This window comes from Chionomys nivalis, chromosome 4 (assembly GCF_950005125.1).
Source record: "Chionomys nivalis chromosome 4, mChiNiv1.1, whole genome shotgun sequence".
Lineage (NCBI taxonomy): Eukaryota > Metazoa > Chordata > Mammalia > Rodentia > Cricetidae > Chionomys > Chionomys nivalis.
The window spans coordinates 36854804-36873724 of NC_080089.1; the positions used below are offsets into that span (position 1 = coordinate 36854804).

General features: G+C 37.7%; 1 protein-coding gene across 1 annotated transcript; it reads left to right on the forward strand.

Annotated features, from left to right (window-relative positions):
- The first annotated feature begins 4589 nt into the window (after positions 1 to 4589).
- On the forward strand, positions 4590 to 5525 carry LOC130873331 (olfactory receptor 147-like). Its single transcript, XM_057768120.1, has one exon. It carries the CDS (start codon positions 4596 to 4598, stop codon positions 5523 to 5525), a length of 930 nt encoding a protein of 309 aa, XP_057624103.1. The 5' UTR covers positions 4590 to 4595.
- Positions 5526 to 18921: the final 13396 nt, after the last annotated feature.

The window sequence follows — 18921 nt, forward strand, 5'->3', positions numbered from 1 at the left end:
TAATTTGCTTTCTTTTAATTAATTATTTAAAAGAAAGCAAAGTATCTTTTAATTAATTAATTAAATAAAAAAGAAAGCATCACCATATAACGAGAGAGACAATACCTCAGCTAGACATTTTATACCAACTAAAACATCCAGTGCCATGAATGCGTTATATCATGTTAACATGTTGGCTAGAAGGTTCACATAGACTGTCCCCACAAACCTTACAGGCCATTGCCAAGGCTATTATTACTGCTCTTTCTCAACAACCTGACAGCATGGTCTTTTTGCTGGCATCACTTATGTCTTTGAACATGGAAATAACTAGTTGGTACCCAGTTAGAAGCTTTATTCCTACAGACTGACATTCACAATGCTAGAAAGTACTTTGCTTAGACTGGAGGAAAGAAATAATTAAAAAAGAAAATCAAAACAAAACTAATCAACGAAAAAGTTCTTAGTATTTTATATAGAATATATTTTAGTAAATCACTTTTGGAAGGCATTGCTTGCTGGTAGAGGTTGCAATCTGCCATAGCCTGGCAGATTTCTGTGGAAACTCCATCCCTTCCTTCCAAGCAAAGCTTCCTGCTCTCTACCTGTCCTTAGATGGAGGATGTCCCTGGGCCTGGAGAACTGACCTTATCTAAAAGCTATCTCTAAACTGGATGCCTGATTCATCTTTAGTTTGACCCTTGACACAGATCCCTGATAAGAATACTTGGGTTAGGAGCTCTGCTATAGAAACCTACTGGCACAAACCAAGTCTTTTGATAGGAGCATGCCACTTAGTGCAAATCAGAGTTTGGACCCAGACTCCCCTATCCTGTATATTCTTTATCTTCTGGAATACTGTTGCGCTGATTCACAGAAGTCTGTCTCCTGGAGGGCTCTCTCTGTGCTCATTCCCTACATACAAAGCTTTCTGCCGCCATTTCTGTCTCTTTCCCTTCTTGTATTGATGGCCTACAGCCCAAAAGGGAAGGAGGACCCCCACAAATCACCAAGTCGTGATCACTGTGGTACACCAAGGAAAGTTTTCCTGTGGTGTACATTTCATGTTTGCCCTGAGCAATTTTTGGTTCCTTAGTAATTTTGGCGAGTTAAGAAGTACTTTTTCCCTTTTGTTCTCTATCTCCCAGTTTTTCTTCTGTTCCTACTCATTGCCTTTTGTAATTGCCACTGGATTTGGACTTCACTTCCCTCTCTCTGTTGCTAATCATTTTCCCTGTTCTGTTTGACCAACTTAATTTTTCTAAGCACTGAAGTTGTTTTAATATTGTGCCACAAATTTTTATGGCTCCCAATGGAATTCCAAACTTTAGAAAACTTTGCTTTTGGAATTTCAGACCTCATTATAAGGATGCGCTATTATAGATTTTCCTCTGATCTTAGTATATGCTACAAGTGTGGGAAAAGACATTGGGTATTTTCAGCAAACCGGAGTGACATTCATGGATGGAAGCTATAGCTTTTTTTCTTTGACCTTAGTAACTCTAATCTAGGGGTTCTTTTGTTGGCCTCTGGATTTACCTGTTGCTCTATGTGCCTTATGGATCTCACCCTGCCACATTCTTGTCTATAAGTAAATGCATTGGCACTGTGTAAGTTTTTGCCTGAGTGTCAAATATTTTGCATAGTATCCAGCATATATTCGTAGAGAACTGAGAACTATCCCTTCTCAGTTCTAATTTGCCAATTATTCTTTATACATTTATAAATTTCTGCCTTCACATGTAAGGTTCAATTGCTTTAAGTGCTTCCAAAGTAGCTCTAAAATAAACAGGCATATCCCCTTATTATCATGCACATAGATTAAGAAACAAGTGTGATATGACTGAAAGAAGACATTAAAAAGAAGAATAAAAGATTTCATCTAGCAAAGAAAAACATGGAGAATCTGTAGTATATGAGACACACTTTCATGCTTTTCTAATGGAAAGTTCCCAGATTGGCAGGAATAAAAGGTAGGTAACTCTGGAGCGCAGATGATGTGAATGAAGAAGGGGAATAACAGGAATTAAGATTGGATCAGGCACAAGATGGAAGAGCAGAGTGGAGGAGGTAGTTTGAGGATGGATAACCAACACTAAATACCTTTGAGAAAGTCATGTGGAAACTACTGCTGTACAATACTTGCATGTCTAAAATGAGATGAAATGAAAATACCTTATCATTTGGAGAAAGTGTCCCTTCTATACAACACAGGCTATCAAATAAATACCTAGAACCAGACATGAGCAACCTCTTTGAAGCTGTTAGCCAATTGTGTCCCATAGACTCCCAAATATTATAGGCTATTTCCTCTGCTCTTGATTATCCCCAGATTTGGCGCTTAAGACCCTATTCAAGAAGACACCATATATGCATGTCATAAAATGGAGAATAAAAATCATTTGTCTAATTTGTAACCTATTATCTAGCATTTTAAAGAAAAAGAATTTGACATTTATCCTTTTTTGTACTCACTTCTTTTATTATTTGGTAATTTCATACTTGAAAAAAATGGACTTAGACCATGTCTACCTACATACAGTTCCAAATTCCAAACCATTAACTCAAACACACAACTGAAAAGAAAGTGTGATAATTTTACTTGCATTATATGAAGTTATCAAAAGCATTGCTTTCCCTCAGCATGATTCAAAGACTGGTGAGAAACTAATCCTTCCCTGAAAGCAGTGTCTCAACTGTTCTGTGTAGTTAAAGAGATAGCAGGATATATCATTATTTGAAAGTGAGTAATGTCTTCTGTAAGAAGTTGGGAGATGAATCTGGCATTGTCCAGCTATTAAAGTGCTGAAAATCTATACATGCTATTAAAGAAGAAATGCAATAATCAATTTCACTGAGGTTTGAATCATGAGAGCTACAGTCATAGCTAACCTAGCAGGCATAAAACTGGTGCAATATTGTTATAAGTGTTGTAGGAGTAATCAACCTCAAACCATTTTTTTTGGAATGGATTTCAGGCTTGCTCCACAGACAAAATTCTTTCCTAGCATGGTTTTTGCAGTCAGCTACTGAGGCTACATAGGTCAGAGTCCTGAGGGAAGTACTTATAACTGTTTATTTGCTTTGGATATAATAGCCTCCTAATGACTTTCCATTATACCTATAATTTAGTGCATCTCTCAACCTTCATCAGAGATGCTTCTTTCAGCAGTAGATGGTGATTAACACAGGTGTCTTCAGTGGATCAACTGGTAGTGAATAAGAGACTATGAATGATCAATCCTAAATGGACCTCCACATCATGCTCCTTTTCCCAAGTCTCATAGATTATAAGGGAATTAGGGCTAGAAAGATTGTAAGAGCCAGAAGAGATAGATGATTGCATTAAAACAATGTTTTCACTATGTGTTCAAGGACCTCAGAGTGGTTACAACTGTATGCATAAGATCGCTGGAAAATTAAGCTTGATAAAAATCCAATTTGAGGGGGAATGTGGTAGTGAATCCTACTTCTAGCTGAGGAACTATTGACAGTCGATGGCTGCTGTGAGAAACGTGGTCATTTTCAAGGATGCAGTCCCTGAGAGGTTACACATTCTGAAACAGATGGGCTCTATACTCATATATATAATACAGGTAATGAGGAGTTGAGTCGGTGGGTTAAAAAAATTGAAAAGTAGAGATGAAGTTAGAAGGGAATATGGTAGGAGGATAGAGAAAAATTGGCAGGCAGGAAATCAGGAGTGAACTTCATCAAAACACACTTTATATGTGTATAAAACTTTCAAAAAATAACAACAAAACAAAATAACAGTGTATACCTGCAATAAGCTAATGCCATTACTATTGAGCTAGTTTGTAATCGCCCAGCCTGACCTCTTGGGGAAAATACCTGGTAATCACAAGCCTTTCAATTTTTACTCAGGTCCCTCAGATTACAAAATCCTTGAACCCTCTTGGGTCATTACCTGGTGACTCTTGTGACATCAGTAGATGTTTGTTTTGCCAACCTTTGGGATAAAGAAGGCATTCTGGGAAATGTCACTACTGGAAATCATGAAATACAACTCATGGTTTTCAGAATCTGGAGAATGAGGGCTCTGGATTACCATTCCAAAGTGAGTTTCCCTCATGACCAAACCAAAACTAGTAATATCAAAAAAGAGCATTGCTTCTCTATGCTATTCACCTTATAGCTCATCCGTGGCATGTGTACGTTCCCTCTGTGAAAACAGAAGCGTTACTAAGGTCACTTGTGAGTTCTCCAGGAAAAAAGGTAAGCAAAGAATTAGATGCATGTTTTTTTTCTCCCAAACTACCTCTGAACAATTCAGTGTACCTTGTCTCTTCTCTTTTTTGATGATCTCTGAGCCTGAATTGGGTGGTGGATTGTCAGGGTAGAAGAACAGAGATGCTTCAGATCCAGGAATGGTCATTGATGCCATGAATATTATACTCAAAGAAATGACCTTCCATTTATTAATTGTTATTTCTATACATAAACTCCAGAAACCCACATAGAAAACAGAGGAACAGAGAAGTGTAAGCTTGGCATTATCATTTGATTCTGGTTCTTATTCTCATATCAGAGAAGGCTGCAATTTTATTATAATGTAACCATTTATTGCTACTGTTCTCACAGATATAACCCGAGGAATGGCCTCAGAATATAACTCTTCAGTGAAGGAGTTTATCCTGCTGGGTTTGACACAGAAGCCAGAGCTCCAGCTGCCTCTCTTCTTCCTCTTCTTGGGAATCTATGTCATCTCCACGGTGGGGAACCTGGGCTTGATTGTCCTGATTGTTTTGAACCCTCACCTGCACACCCCCATGTACTACTTTCTCTTCAACCTTTCCTTCACAGATCTCTGCTACTCCTCTGTCATAACTCCCAAAATGCTGGTGAGTTTTGTGAAGCAGAACACCATCTCCCATGCAGAGTGCATGACTCAGCTCTTCTTCTTTGCCTTCTTTGTTATAGATGAATGTTATATTTTGACAGCCATGGCCTATGACAGATATGCTGCCATCTGTAAGCCCTTGCTTTATCAGGTCACCATGTCCTATCAGGTCCGCCACATGATGATGGTGGGTGTGTATGTGATGGGATTTGTGGGTGCAATGGCCCACATAGTTTGTATGCTGAGACTGACCTTCTGTGATGGCAACATCATCAATCACTACATGTGTGATATTCCTCCTCTCTTGAAGCTCTCCTGCACAAGTACCTACATCAATGAGCTGGTGGTTTTCATTGTTGTGGGTGTCAATGTAACAGTGCCCAGCCTGACTATCTTTATCTCTTATACCTTGATCCTTTCCAGCATTCTTGGCATTCGTTCTGCAGAGGGTAGGTCAAAAGCCTTCAGCACCTGTGGCTCCCATGTTGTAGCTGTTTCTCTTTTCTTTGGAGCTGCAGCATTCATGTATTTTAAACCTTCAAGTGCATCTGTGGAAAATGATAAAATATCTACCATATTTTATACAATTGTGGGTCCAATGTTGAATCCTTTCATCTATAGTATAAGAAATAAGGATGTTCACATTGCACTTAGAAAAACTTTGAAGAAAAGTGCATTTACCTAAGCAAAATCTATATTGACTTTGGAAGTAAATCTTGGTACACATGAGGTTTACAATTAGAGAGAGTAGCAGAGGAATTGCTCATTGGCAGAGCATTTGCTTACAAGCATGGGGCCCTGGAATTTGACCCATTATATAGAATAACTTCAATGGGTACAATAATTAAAATAACATAAAACTTATCAATAATGAGAATAGTATGGAATTTAAATTATTTAACATTATTCAAAATTGTTAATTATCAAAGATAAACTGAAGTAAAAAGAGTAAAGGATGATTAATTCATCACCTTTTAGGGCAGAATATACAGTTTATTTTATATTTTTCCAAAATCAAATATATCTTCTGTCAGTATTGAAACTGAACAAACCCAGTTGTATAGCCATCTACTAGCAGAGTACACTCTAGGTTCAGAAATCACAAGGAGATAAGTATATAGCACCGTATGATACTATACTCAGAATCAATAAGGTCATAAGATCTTTCAATTGTGTATTTTTGAATATATTTGTAGTTTATGTACTTGGGTAATAATGTCCAGGCCTTTTTGCCTGTTGGGCAAGTGCTCATCCATTGATCTGTGTCTTACAGACAACTGTGATATCTTTGCCTGGGGTCCATCTAGAAGTCTTATGTTGCTGTACCACCAAGAAAAAAAATTCAGTAGTCTTAGAGATAGTGTCTCATTTAATCAGTTAGCAACCCCCGGGGATATTTGTGGGAAAGTTCATGTTAAAAGGTCTTTTTTTTTTTTTTTTCTCAGAGGGTTAAGATAAGAAGTAGAAATGTCCTTTTCACTCTGGTTATTTCTCTTTAGTTTTAAATCAGTTTGGGAAAGAGCAGTGGTAATTCTGTTAAAATTTGTGTGCTTGAAGGCTGAAAATGAAACTCTTTAGATCATTCAGGATAAAGGGAACCAATATTAGGTTTTTATATCATGGACTTGAGGGCAGGTATGTGCATATATGGATCTGTTATATCTTCATTGGGAAGAATCTGACTAAGCAAATTTACTAGCTATTGGTAGAGGGATTTTTCTTTTACTCAAATAAATCATATAATCTGAATTTATTAGCAGTCAATTCTTTCCATTTAGTGATTTCCACTGTCATTCTATCTCAGAATGCTATGTACAATAATGCTGTTTGTTGAAGTAACAAATATAAACTGAACATGTATTTTATTCTACACATCAAAATATGTAGCCCCTGTCAAACATTAAAAATACAGTCAGACATGATGCCGAGTGAGGGTCTAAGTGGGACACTTCATCCAGTCTCTCTCCCAGTAGTTCAGGGAATCCCAAGGAAGAGGGAAGGGGTAGAGGGACTATAGGAACCAGAGATAATAGAGGACCCCCCCCCCCCGCCAAAAAAACCACAGGGCACTGAATCAACTAAGCAAAGCACATATGGGCTCACAGAAACCGAAGGGAGGAAGCATGTCTCTTACAGGTATCTGCACCAGATCCTCAGTGTGTGTGTTATAGCTGTTAGCTTGGTGTTTTTGTGGGCCTCCTAACTGTGGGAACAGGTATGTCTTTGACTCTTTTTGTTTACTCTTGGGACTCCTTTCCTCCTATTGGTTTACATTGTCCAGCTTTGTTGGGAGGGATAACAAATTAAAGTATGTATATATGTATATCTGTATAGAAATATGAAGATACTTGTGAACTCAGAACTCTACAGATTAGAAGGATAATAAAAATAATACTGTTTCTGTAAGTTTGTGTCAGAAAAATGAAACACAATGACTTGAACCAATGTTCTTGTACTGATAACAGCTGCCTTATTATTTTGGGTTGGCTGGTAGGAAGGACTCCTTCAGATGGGGCAGGGGGCCTTTCTGAAGGCAAGGTTGCCTGCTGAACACCTAAACATAAGGATGAGATGAGCAGCATTTCAGATGCGGGAACATTTTCAAGAAGATTGATCTGGAAACATATGAATGCTATGGAAGAAAGTGAAGCAGAAAAGCACGTACACAAGTGTGAAAAATGATTAGTAAATGAGGTTGAATTGGGACTAGGTAAGAGAAAAGAATGAATGTCAAGAAGCACAATAAAATTCCAGGTAATATCAAACATACATTGGACTTTATTTTCTTCCTTCCTCCATATTCTGAAGCTCAGTCAATTCACTTACAAGCAATATGTAGTAAAATTCATGAAACAACAAATTTTAATAACAAACATTTTCATGACCTGTCGGAGGGATGCCCTTTCTTTGCTAATTATACATACATGAAGAACTGGTCAGCAAGTGCCAGATGTCAGCTGAGGCAGCAACAGGAGTTAGCTTGATCCTGCCTCAGCCCTTTCGCTTCAGTAAACTGTGTCAAATGGAAAGATTAGTACAACTAGTCAGTTTTTGACTATGGATTCTGTAAGCTTTGCTTCTTTGTCTTTTCAGTCCTAGATTCTGCACAACAAATATTAAAACTGCTATGGTATACATTAAATAAATGATGCACATTTTAAAAGTACTATATGTTGCCTTTAAATATCATATTCAAGAAATATAAACATGCAATTATTTTTTCACTTAACGTCCTTGAAGTCAGCCTCCCACTGTTTATTTTGGTTTTATTTTACATTGATAAAGGATTGTATTTTGTACCACAGGATGTCCATGAAATTAGTCCCTTGAGTACTGAGACTGTAAATGTGTTCTACTACCCATGGCTTAACAACTTCTCAGTGTTGACAGTATCCTGCAGGTGGTTCCAACATAGCTGTCATTGCTTATACATATGCAAGTAACTGAACATAGTTATTGATTTTTCTGTTATTACAATTAATTTGGGAGAATTAGTCCATGTTAATTTTCCCAAGCTAACACACACACAGAGTTCTTTCTGGACTACTTAAGAGTCATATATATTTATGAAAAAGTATATTCAATTTTAAAACTATGAGATTCATTCAAACTATACTATAAAATGAAGCTATACTTCTGACACACACCCACACCACTCATATATATACATATCAGAATATTAGCATATTAAAAGTAATTAAGGAAAAATAACACAATTTTACTACTTTGAATGGATTGAGTATCTTCCCATGTCAGAAAAGCACTAAATACTCATGGCTATACCTTCAATTTTAAAGGATTTTATTGTTGAAATTGTACCATTCTTATATACTAATTTACTTATTCATTCATTGCAAAGCAATCATTCCCCAGGCTTCCAAATAGCCATAAGTCATAGGAACTAGGTCATTATATCTGAAGCTCATGCAAAAAAATAGCATATATATCAAAAACTTTATTTCTTAAGACAGGATAAATTGTCAAGTCATCTTGAAATAGGAGTGTATACATACACATAGTACACATCAAGCCCTACTAATCTTGGTATTGATGCCTTAGTGTAGTTCCAGTCTTTTTCTTTGTAGAATAGTGGTTCTTATACAGGTGTGTTTCTGTAGGCGCTTTTGTTGATGTCCCATTTCCCAAGAAAATAGAGTATAACAGTGCTAGGTTCTTAATGATGTGAGTAGTTTAAAACTCATTTAAGTTAATTTGTAATGTTAAGGTTGGTCATAATCCAATCTGACTAGTGTCTTTAAGAGAAAAGAAATGGAACACATAAACATTAAGAATGGACATACTCACAGGAAGTGCCTGGTGATACAGCAAAAGCATAGTCATCTGTAAACCAAAAAGAGAAGCAAGCCTCAGACATGACCTACACTTGATGGATGACTTTTATTTCCCAGAGCTGCAAGAATGGTCTCCTCTTGTTTAAGTCATTTTGTCTACTACACTGTTAAAAATATCTTATGGTAGACCTAAGCAACTGACACAGTGGAAAATACAATTTTAAATCTTTGTGTGATAGGCACTAAACATAGGACTAAGAAGTACTTTATCACAGTTCTATATATAGACATTCCTTTTTTCAATTTTGCATTTGAAACAAGCTCTCCCTGATTGACTCATGATGACCTTGAGCCCTACCTAGGGTCCAGGTAGGTCTTGACTTCAGCATCCAGAGTTGTTAGAATTATAGTCATGTATCACCAGGCCGAGTTACTCATATTCTTAAGAGCCTATAGCGAGAAAAACAAAACAACAGAACTCAAATGAACTTGTCAGCACGGGTGTCCATACTGTATCACATACTGTTATTCCACACATGGGAGTCTGAGACAGAAAGCTGGCCAGTAACAATGCTTTCCTGAACATACACAAGCCAGCATGTGTTATATAATGAGACTGTGTTTCAATACCAACTACCCAACCAGCCAAATAAAAATCTGAAACGGAAAACAAACCAAAACAAAAAGGCAACCTACTCTGAAAACCAAAACTCAAAAAAAATAAATCAAAAACACTAAAAATGAAACCAAATCTCTCAAGTTTTTGAAATATTAAAAAAATTATTTTATGTAAAGAAATATAATTTTAATAGATGAATTCTGCCAGAGGAAAAAATTATTTTGAAAAGGTTGAGTTCTTACAGTTTTTTAAAAGAAGGAGGAGAAATAAACGAAGGAAAGGAAGAGAGGATAAGGAAGAAGAGGAAGAAGCAGCAGCAAACTTATAGCAAACACAGTGTTCATTACAATTGCACTGCTCAGCTAGGATCACTGAAGGGTGCTGTTCTATCGCTGGTGCTTTCTGTCTATGCCAGGTGAGAACTGTGATGAACAACAAAAAGCCAGAATGACTTTGGTCATGCCTCCTGTTTGTTAGGTAAAGAGTTTTGTGATCTCATTCTTGTGACATTCTAATGTTTTTTTCTTCCATTATTAACTGTATTCAGTCTGATGATCAAATCTGAGTGCTTAGAATTTTCCTATCCTTCCTCATCTGTCATTTCATTGGGTAGAGAACACTTGAACACATCTCTTCTAATATAGATTTCAGTGAGTATAGTCATTCCACCTTGGAGAGAAAGGCCTAGGAGGAACATTTCAAACCCTTGGACATAAAACAACAGCCTCTGTGGGTTCACCCATCTTGACACCCCTGCCTTGTACAATCCTTCCTCCCTTTCTTCCACAGGACTCTCAGAGTTCAGTGCAGTACTTGTCTGTGGATCTCTGCCTCTGCTTTCGTCAGTTACTGGATGGAGTATTTTTGATGGCAATTAGGGAGTCACCAAATTGCTTCCAGTAGATGGTCATTGTATAAATGTACCACATTTTCCAAACCCACAGAAATAGTGGACCTGAGTTCGCAGAGCTCATGGATGATGGACCGACAATTAGGGAGCTTTTATGGAACCGACCTTGGCCCTCTGCATGTGTAAGACAATTGTGTAGCTTGGTTTCTTAGTAAGGCTTCTAACAGTGGGACAAGGTCCTATCCCTGACTATTAGTTGCCTTTTGGTAACCTGTTCCCCATCCTGGATTACCTTGCCCCACCTTGACATAAGGGGAGGAACTAGGTCCTGCCTCAACTTGATCTGTCATGTTTTGTGCAAGCCTATGGAATGCTTTTCCCTTTCTTAATGGAGATGGAGGAAGAGCAGATGGGGAGGACCACAGGTCAGAAATAGGAGGGGGATGGAGGAGAGGAGGAAGGGGAACCGGGTTGTAAAATGAATTTTAAAAATGTTATTTAAATAAAAAATAAAACAAAAGCCTAAAGGGTTTATTCAGTTTTTTAATTTCAAGCATATTTTTTGAGATGCGAGGTACAAACAAATTATTTTTACAGTTTTTTGAAAGGAAATGTTGAAAACATTAATAAAATGGGTGTATACTCTTAGTTAATTTTGGGGAAAAATTTATCTTTTAAAATAAATAGGTATAAAATTTAGAATTTAAAAAATGAAATTACGGGGCTGGAGAGATGGCTCAGAGGTTAAGAGCACTGGCTGCTCTTCCGGAGGTCCTGAGTTCAATTCCCAGCAACCACATGGTGGCTCACAACCATCTGTAATGAGATCTGGCGCCCTCTTCTGGCGTGCAGGCATACATCGAGGCAGAATGTTGTATACATAATAAATAAATCTTTAAAAAAAATGAAATTACATCAATGATAGATTACATCAGGTATGCTATGTATGATATATATCACACTAATGGTCAAAAGACACACATGTCAAACTTACTTTTATTGATGACTAATCTCTTTTTTGAAAATTTATTACTGTTAATTAGATCAAAGTCCATATACACAGAAAGAGAAAGGAGTCTGGTGAGCTAAGGGTGAGTTATTGGAATTAAAAAAAAAGCTTTATTTATAGAGTCTGCAAGACAAGATGGTGGCTAGTATCCACAAGTGACTGTCTTAACATAGCACTAATTTAAGTTCCTTTTGAATTTGGAAAGAGTTACACACACAGGTTTATGTTAGGAAAGTGCTGGTGCCTTGTAGGCAGTGCTCTGAAGTTGCAAAACCTAATAGTTGTCGATCTGGGGGTCCTGATGCCTCTGTAAACCATGAAGCTATGTTGGTCACACAATTTATATTTAGCCCTGAGGGAGACTAGGGAGCTGAGAAAATTTTGGCATCTATCAATATCCTACTGCCTTTCTCTGAATGTCTAGCATGTATGTGTGCGAAGTTTAACAGGAGCAATCTGACCCAAAGGTAAGAAAATAGAGAATACAGACATGGTTCAAAGACCAAGATGTTAAGCTTATTAACCCTGTTTGTCACCCTAGAACAATCTGCAGACTGAATTGCTTTTGACATATGTATATAAAAAGTTTCTCAGGCAGCCACCATCATCATAACCCACAAATCAGCATGATACATATATAGCAAAGCAAAGTGTGTGAATACATCTTATGTTGTTCATAGGCATGCTGTCTAAGAGTAGTGATTTTGAAGTTAACTGAAATAAAAAGAAGCTAAAGGGTTTGCTTAGATTTCAAGAACATGTAAAGATTAGATTCATTAAAGCATCAGGAAAGTTCTGAAAATGTTCACATCTGTCCACTTGGCAGACATTCCAAACTACTTTTTTAAAATTTAAAAATAATCTAGGTTATAGGAGAAATCTCAATGGTCTCAATGCAAAACCACATGTGTCATTTCAAAGAGATCATTTTTTCTATATTGACTACAGCTTAGAGACATGGATTCAGGTTGCTCCAAATACCATGCTTCAATGGTACAGTTTTATGGAGGGTTTTATAATAACACAACAAAGAAAGTCATAAGTCAATGTACCTTTAAAATACTAGCAGGGTCATCACATAGGAGGTTAGCACAAAGGGGAAATTTCTTTGTTATAGCCCACAGATGCCATCTGTTGAAATTTTTTTTGCCTTTAAGTTGGTGGAAACAAGTGGTAGTTAGTATATTCCAAAAGTATTTTGCCTGATTGTTACAAGTATGGGAGGGAAGGATGAGGGAGGGGTGGTGAGGGGTAAGTATCACTAACCTGTGAATGGAACATTTACATCGCACTCCCTCACTCCAAGATGCAGGCATCTACAAGGTAGGAAAGAAGAATTGTAAGAGTCAGAGGGATTAGACATTGCCAGGTAAATAGCATCCTTTGACTATGACAATGACACAGAGCAGGTACTCTACAAATGGCATTTATCCCAGTCCACAGTTTTGATTTTAATCTGTTAAATGCAAGGAAATTTTTGTCAGAATAATATAATCAAAATACATTTTAATGTAATAGTCATTTTTATCATACAGTATTTTTCTTTAAAAACTAGCATACAACTTTTCTTCATATTTTAAATATTTGCCCTTGGTTATTTAAATAGAGAATCAATGTGCAACAGTATAATAAATAAATAATATATGGCACATATATTTTAAGAAAAATAAAGCAATGTCTAGAATTCTAATTATGCAACTTTAATGATATTTATGTTTCACTATTGTTTTCACTATGAATTATTTCACTATGAATGACTTTGGAATGTCCTAACATCTGTTTCAAAGGACAGCAAAATTCCAGGTAGGAAGTTTATATCCAATACCATAAATTAGATTGTAAACTTAGATACTTCTATATCTTCCTTTCCAATTTGATCACCACAGTGAATTCCTAATGGAGTTCTACTCTGGAAGTCTAGGGAAGTCTAGATGGACTTTATGAGTCTCATGAAAATGGCACATGCTTTTAAGGCATGGTGGCTCTGCTACCAGCTTCTTACCTGTCCACACTCTCTTGGTAAATGATTAACTAGTAGTATGATCTCTACTGCTTAGTGATTCCTTGAACACGCAGAAAAAACACACAGTTTTGTGTGCTATCTTACCATTTTACTATTTTTGTGGTAAAGGAGAAGGATTCTGTGATTGCCACTGATTAGGTTTGACACATCCTGAGCTAGAGCCTGCTCCAGGAAAGTGGAAGTGAGATGAACACAGAGGTCAGCATCAAGTTATCTGGGGTGATTCAGATGAGTTCATCAAACCTCTAGTTCATCTTATTTATGTGGCTGAAACAGTAAAACTGGTTTATAGACTAGCAATCTCATCTCTGACTTACTGTTTCTATTTCATCAGAGATTTTGCTATGTTGACTGCATTCTTAGTCATCTGGCAGCAAGGCAGATTTACAAGATTCAAGTACACAATGACATCATTCATCCCTTCACAAAAACTGATGTGTGCTATAGATATAAGAATGTCATCTATAAGCTGGGCGGTGGTGGCACACGCCTTTAATCCCAGCACTTGGGAGGCAGAGGCAGGCGGATCTCTGTGAGTTCGAGACCAGCCTGGTCTACAAGAGCTAGTTCCAGGACAGGCTCCAAAACCACAGAGAAACCCTGTCTCGAAAAAACCAAAAAAAAAAAAAAAAAAAAAAAAAGAATGTCATCTATAATAAGAATACAGTTGGGCATTCATTCATATTTAATAAATAATGAAATAATATGCAAATTAATTATGTTTCTCATTCAACTATAAAACATCATTTAAAAACATATTTTTATTCTTTATTCATCCATTATCTATCTAGAATGGAGGAGAGGAGACTACACAGAGAACTAGGACATGGTTTGTGATTAATTATAAAGTTTAAGATATGAACTGTTAAGCCAGCCAGGTGGTGGTGGCGCACGCCTTTAATCCCAGCACTCGGGAGGCAGAGGCAGGTGAATCTCTGTGAGTTCGAGGACAGCCTGGTCTACAAGAGCTAGTTCCAGGATAGGATCCAAAAAAGCTACAGAGAAACCTGTCTCAAAAATCAAAAAAAAAAAAAAAAACAAAAAAAAAAACAAAACAAAAAAACCAAAACAACAGATATGAACTGTTTCTTCATATCTTATGAATCTTCATTATGATATCTGAAAACCCTGCAGAAGTAGAAGACTATCTTTTTTTTATCTCTTCCTTAGAGGAATTCCCTTTCTTGATAATCATCATCAGAGAATTGAGGTGTCTGGTAAAATAACTGAGATATGAATGGTGACTAGCAATTAAAGGGAGGTTTGAGAGACAAATCTTTTGTAAGCAAATTCAGCAGACAGTTTGAGATATCAGATAATCATTTATTTTCACTAAGGAATGGAGAAATAATTTGTCACATTCAACTCAAGTGTGTCAAAACCAGAAAGACTAAAATGTTGAAGGGAGAGTATGGTTGTACATTCAGATGTCATTGACAAAGGAAAACTTTCTTCATAATTTTCACCAGACCCTGGTTATACATGTGAGTTGGAAGCAGATGGTTGGCATGTTTATCAGAGAAAATTTCTTCTGTCTCCCCAGATTTTGACAATGGAGTTTTCTGGCTGGAAATGGCTCCTTCATGACTGAGTTCATTCTACATGAATTGACAGATTTTTCCTGAGCTTCAGCTGAACCTCTTTTACCAGTTTCTAATGATCTACATGGTCACAATTGTGGGAACTTTCTTTATTACCCTCATTGGCCTCAAACCTCATCTGTACACCAGCTTCTACAATTTCTTTTTCAGCATTGCCTTCATTTATTTCTGTTATCCTTCTTTTCCAGTTTCAAGATTCTTATGAATTTTGTCTTTGAGAAGAATGCCATTTCCTATACTGGGTATATGACTCATATTTTTTTTAATATATTTTTTTTTGTCATATCCGAATGCTACATGCTGACTTCAATAGACTTATGATAGCTACGTAGCTTGTTTGGATAAAACAATAATATCCTTGCTCGAACAATTAAAAATAATTGCACACATTAATTTCTATTAATAACAATTATTGTAGTAAAAGGAACGGTGGGCTGCTTCTTACCTGGCTCCCATCTGCCCAGCTAGCTTAGCCCCCAAAATAACTACACGGAAATTGAATTAATTTAAATACTGCCTGGCCCATTAGCTCTAGCCTCTTATTGTCTAATTCTCACATCTTGATTCAACCCATTTCTAATAATCTGTGTATCACCACAAGGCCATGGCTTGCTGGGAAAGATTCAGCATGTCTGACCTGGCGCTTCATGGTGGGCGGCTCTCTGCCTCTGCCTCCTTTCTCCTAACATTCTGTTCTGTCTACTCTGTCTAAGCTGCTCTCCTATCAAAAGGCCAAGGCAGTCTATTTATTTAACCAATGAAAGCAACACATAGAAAGAAGACCCTCCTACACCAAATTATAAACAACTTTAGGGTTAATTTGTTTGTTGGACTTTAGCCTTAGATGATACTGCTTAGCTAGTTGTCAAGAGAGGTACCTGGAGTGTAGAAATTTGATGACAGCCTGTGTCTGGTAAGATTTTGTGTGTACTTTAGTGCTCAGGCTAAGAAAGGTTTACTTGGAGACGCTCCAGTTAATGACTAAGCCTGGTGTGTCTACGTACAAGGGCTGGCTACTTTCTGCCTAATATAGCTTACTCATTAATCTGTTCAAGATTTTTTAGAACCATACTGTCGTTTGAGATACTTTCACCACCACTAAATTCTTCCATTTGTTTCTTTTTTTTTTTTTTTTTTTTTTTTTTTTTTTTTTTTTTTTTTTTATTTTTTATTCTTTTTTAATTAAAATTTCCACCTGCTCCCCGTTTCCCATTTCCCTCCCCTCCTCCCAAATATTGCCCCCTCCCCCCACTCCCCTCCCCCTATCCCCACTCCTCTTCTCCTCCCCCCACACCATTCCCCCTCCCTCTCGATACTGAAGAGCAGTCCAAATTCTCTGCCCTGCGGGAAGACGAAGGTCTTCTATCTACGTCCAGGAAGGTGAGCTTCTAAACAGGCTAAGCTCCCACAAAGCCAGTTCATGTATTAGGATTGAAACCTAGTGCCATTGTCCTTGGCTTCTCATCAGTCTTCGTTGACCGCCATGCTCAGAGAGTCCGGAATCAACCCATGCTTATTCAGTCCCAGACCAGCTGGCCTTGGTGGGCTCCTAATAAATCAGTTCCACTGTCACAGTGGGTGGGTGCATCCCTCGTGGTCCTGATTTTTTGCTCTTGTTCTCCCTCCTTCTGCTCCTCATTTGGACCTTAAGAGCTCAGACCGTTGCTCCAAATTGAGACTCTGTCTCTACCTTGATCCATCACCAGATGAAGGTTCTAAGGTGATATGCAAGATATTCATCAGTATAGGATAGGGTCATTTCAGGTTCCCTCTCCTTAGTTGCCCAAGGTACCAGCTGGGGACATATTCCTGGACACCTGCGAACCCCTCTAGAGTCAAGTCTCTTGCCAACCCTAAGATGGCTCCCTTAGATAGGATATATACTTCGCTGCTCCCGTATCCATCCTTCCTATATCCCAACCATCCCAATCCCCCGAGCTCCTCCCATCCTCCCCTTCTCATATTTCTCATCCCATTTCCCCTTTGCCCCATGCCACCTCACCCGCAAGTTCCCATTTTTTGCCCTGCAATCTTGTCTACTTCCCCCTCTCCATGCGGATGACTATATGATTTTCTTTGGGTTCACTTTCTTATTTAACTTCTATAGGATCGCACATTATATGCTTAATGTCTTTTACTTATGGCTAGAAACCGATTATGAGTGAGTACATCCCATGTTCCTCTTTTTGGGTCTGGGATACCTCACTCAGGATAGTGTTTTCTATTTCCATCCATTTGCACGCAAAATTCGAGAAGTCATTGTTTTTTACTGCTGAGTAGTACTCTAATATGTATATATTCCACACTTTCTTCATCCATTCCTCCATTGAAGGGCATCTAGGTTGTTTCCAGGTTTTGGCTATTACAAACAATGCTGCTATGAACATAGTTGAACAGATACTTTTGTCATTTGATGTGGCATCTCTTGGGTATATTCCCAATAGTGGTATTACTGGATCTTGGGGTAGGTTGATCCCTAATTTCCTGAGAAATCGCCACACTGATTTCCAAAGTGGTTGCACAAGTTTGCATTCCCACCAGCAATGAATGAGTGTGCCTCTTTCTCCACAACCTCTCCAGCAAAGGCTATCATTGGTGTTTTTGATTTTAGCCATTCTGACAGGTGTAAGATGGTATCTCAAAGTTGTTTTAATTTGCATTTCCCTTATCGCTAAGGAGGTTGAGCATGACCTTAGGTGTCTTTTGGCCATTTGAATTTCTTCTGTTGAGAATTCTCTGTTCAGATCAGTGCCCCATTTTTTTATTGGGTTCATTAGCATTTTAAAGTTTAGTTTCTTGAGTTCTTTATATATTTTGGTGATCAGACCTTTGTCTGTTGCAGGGTTGGTGAAGATCTTCTCCCAGTCAGTGGGTTGCCTTTTTGTCTTAGTGACAGTGTCCTTTGCTTTACAGAAGCTACTCAGTTTCAGGAGGTCCCATTTATTCAATGTTGCCCTTAATGTCTGTGCTGCTGGGGATAAACGTAGGAAGTGATCTCCTGTACCCATATGTTGTAGAGTACTTCCAACTTTTTCTTCTATCAGGTTCAGTGTGTTCAGACTAATATTGAGGTCTTTAATCCATTTGGACTTGAGTTTTGTGCATGGTGATAGATATGGATCTATTTTCATTCTTCTACACGTTGACAACCAGTTCTGCCAGCACCATTTGTTGAAGATGCTCTCTTTTTTCCATTGAATACTTTTAGCTCCTTTATCAAAAATTAGGTGTTCATAAGTTTGTGGGTTAAAATCAGGGTCTTCTACTCGGTTCCATTGATCGACTTCTCTGTTTTTATGCCAATACCAAGCTGTTTTCAATACTGAGGCTCTGTAATAGAGTTTGAGGTCAGGGATGGTAATGCCTCCAGACGATCCTTTATTATATAAGATTGTTTTGGCTATCCTGGGTTTTTTGTTTCTCCATATAAAGTTGATTATTGTCCTCTCAAGATCTGTGAAGAATTTTGATGGGATTTTAATGGGGATTGCATTGAATCTATAAATTGCCCTTGGTAGAATTGCCATTTTTACTATGTTGATCCTCCCTATCCAAGAGCAAGGGAGATCCTTCCATTTTCTGGTATCCTCCTCAATTTCTTTCTTCATTGACTTAAAGTTCTTGTCAAATAGATCCTTTACTTCCTTGGTTAGGGTTACCCCAAGATATTTTATGCTATTTGTGGCT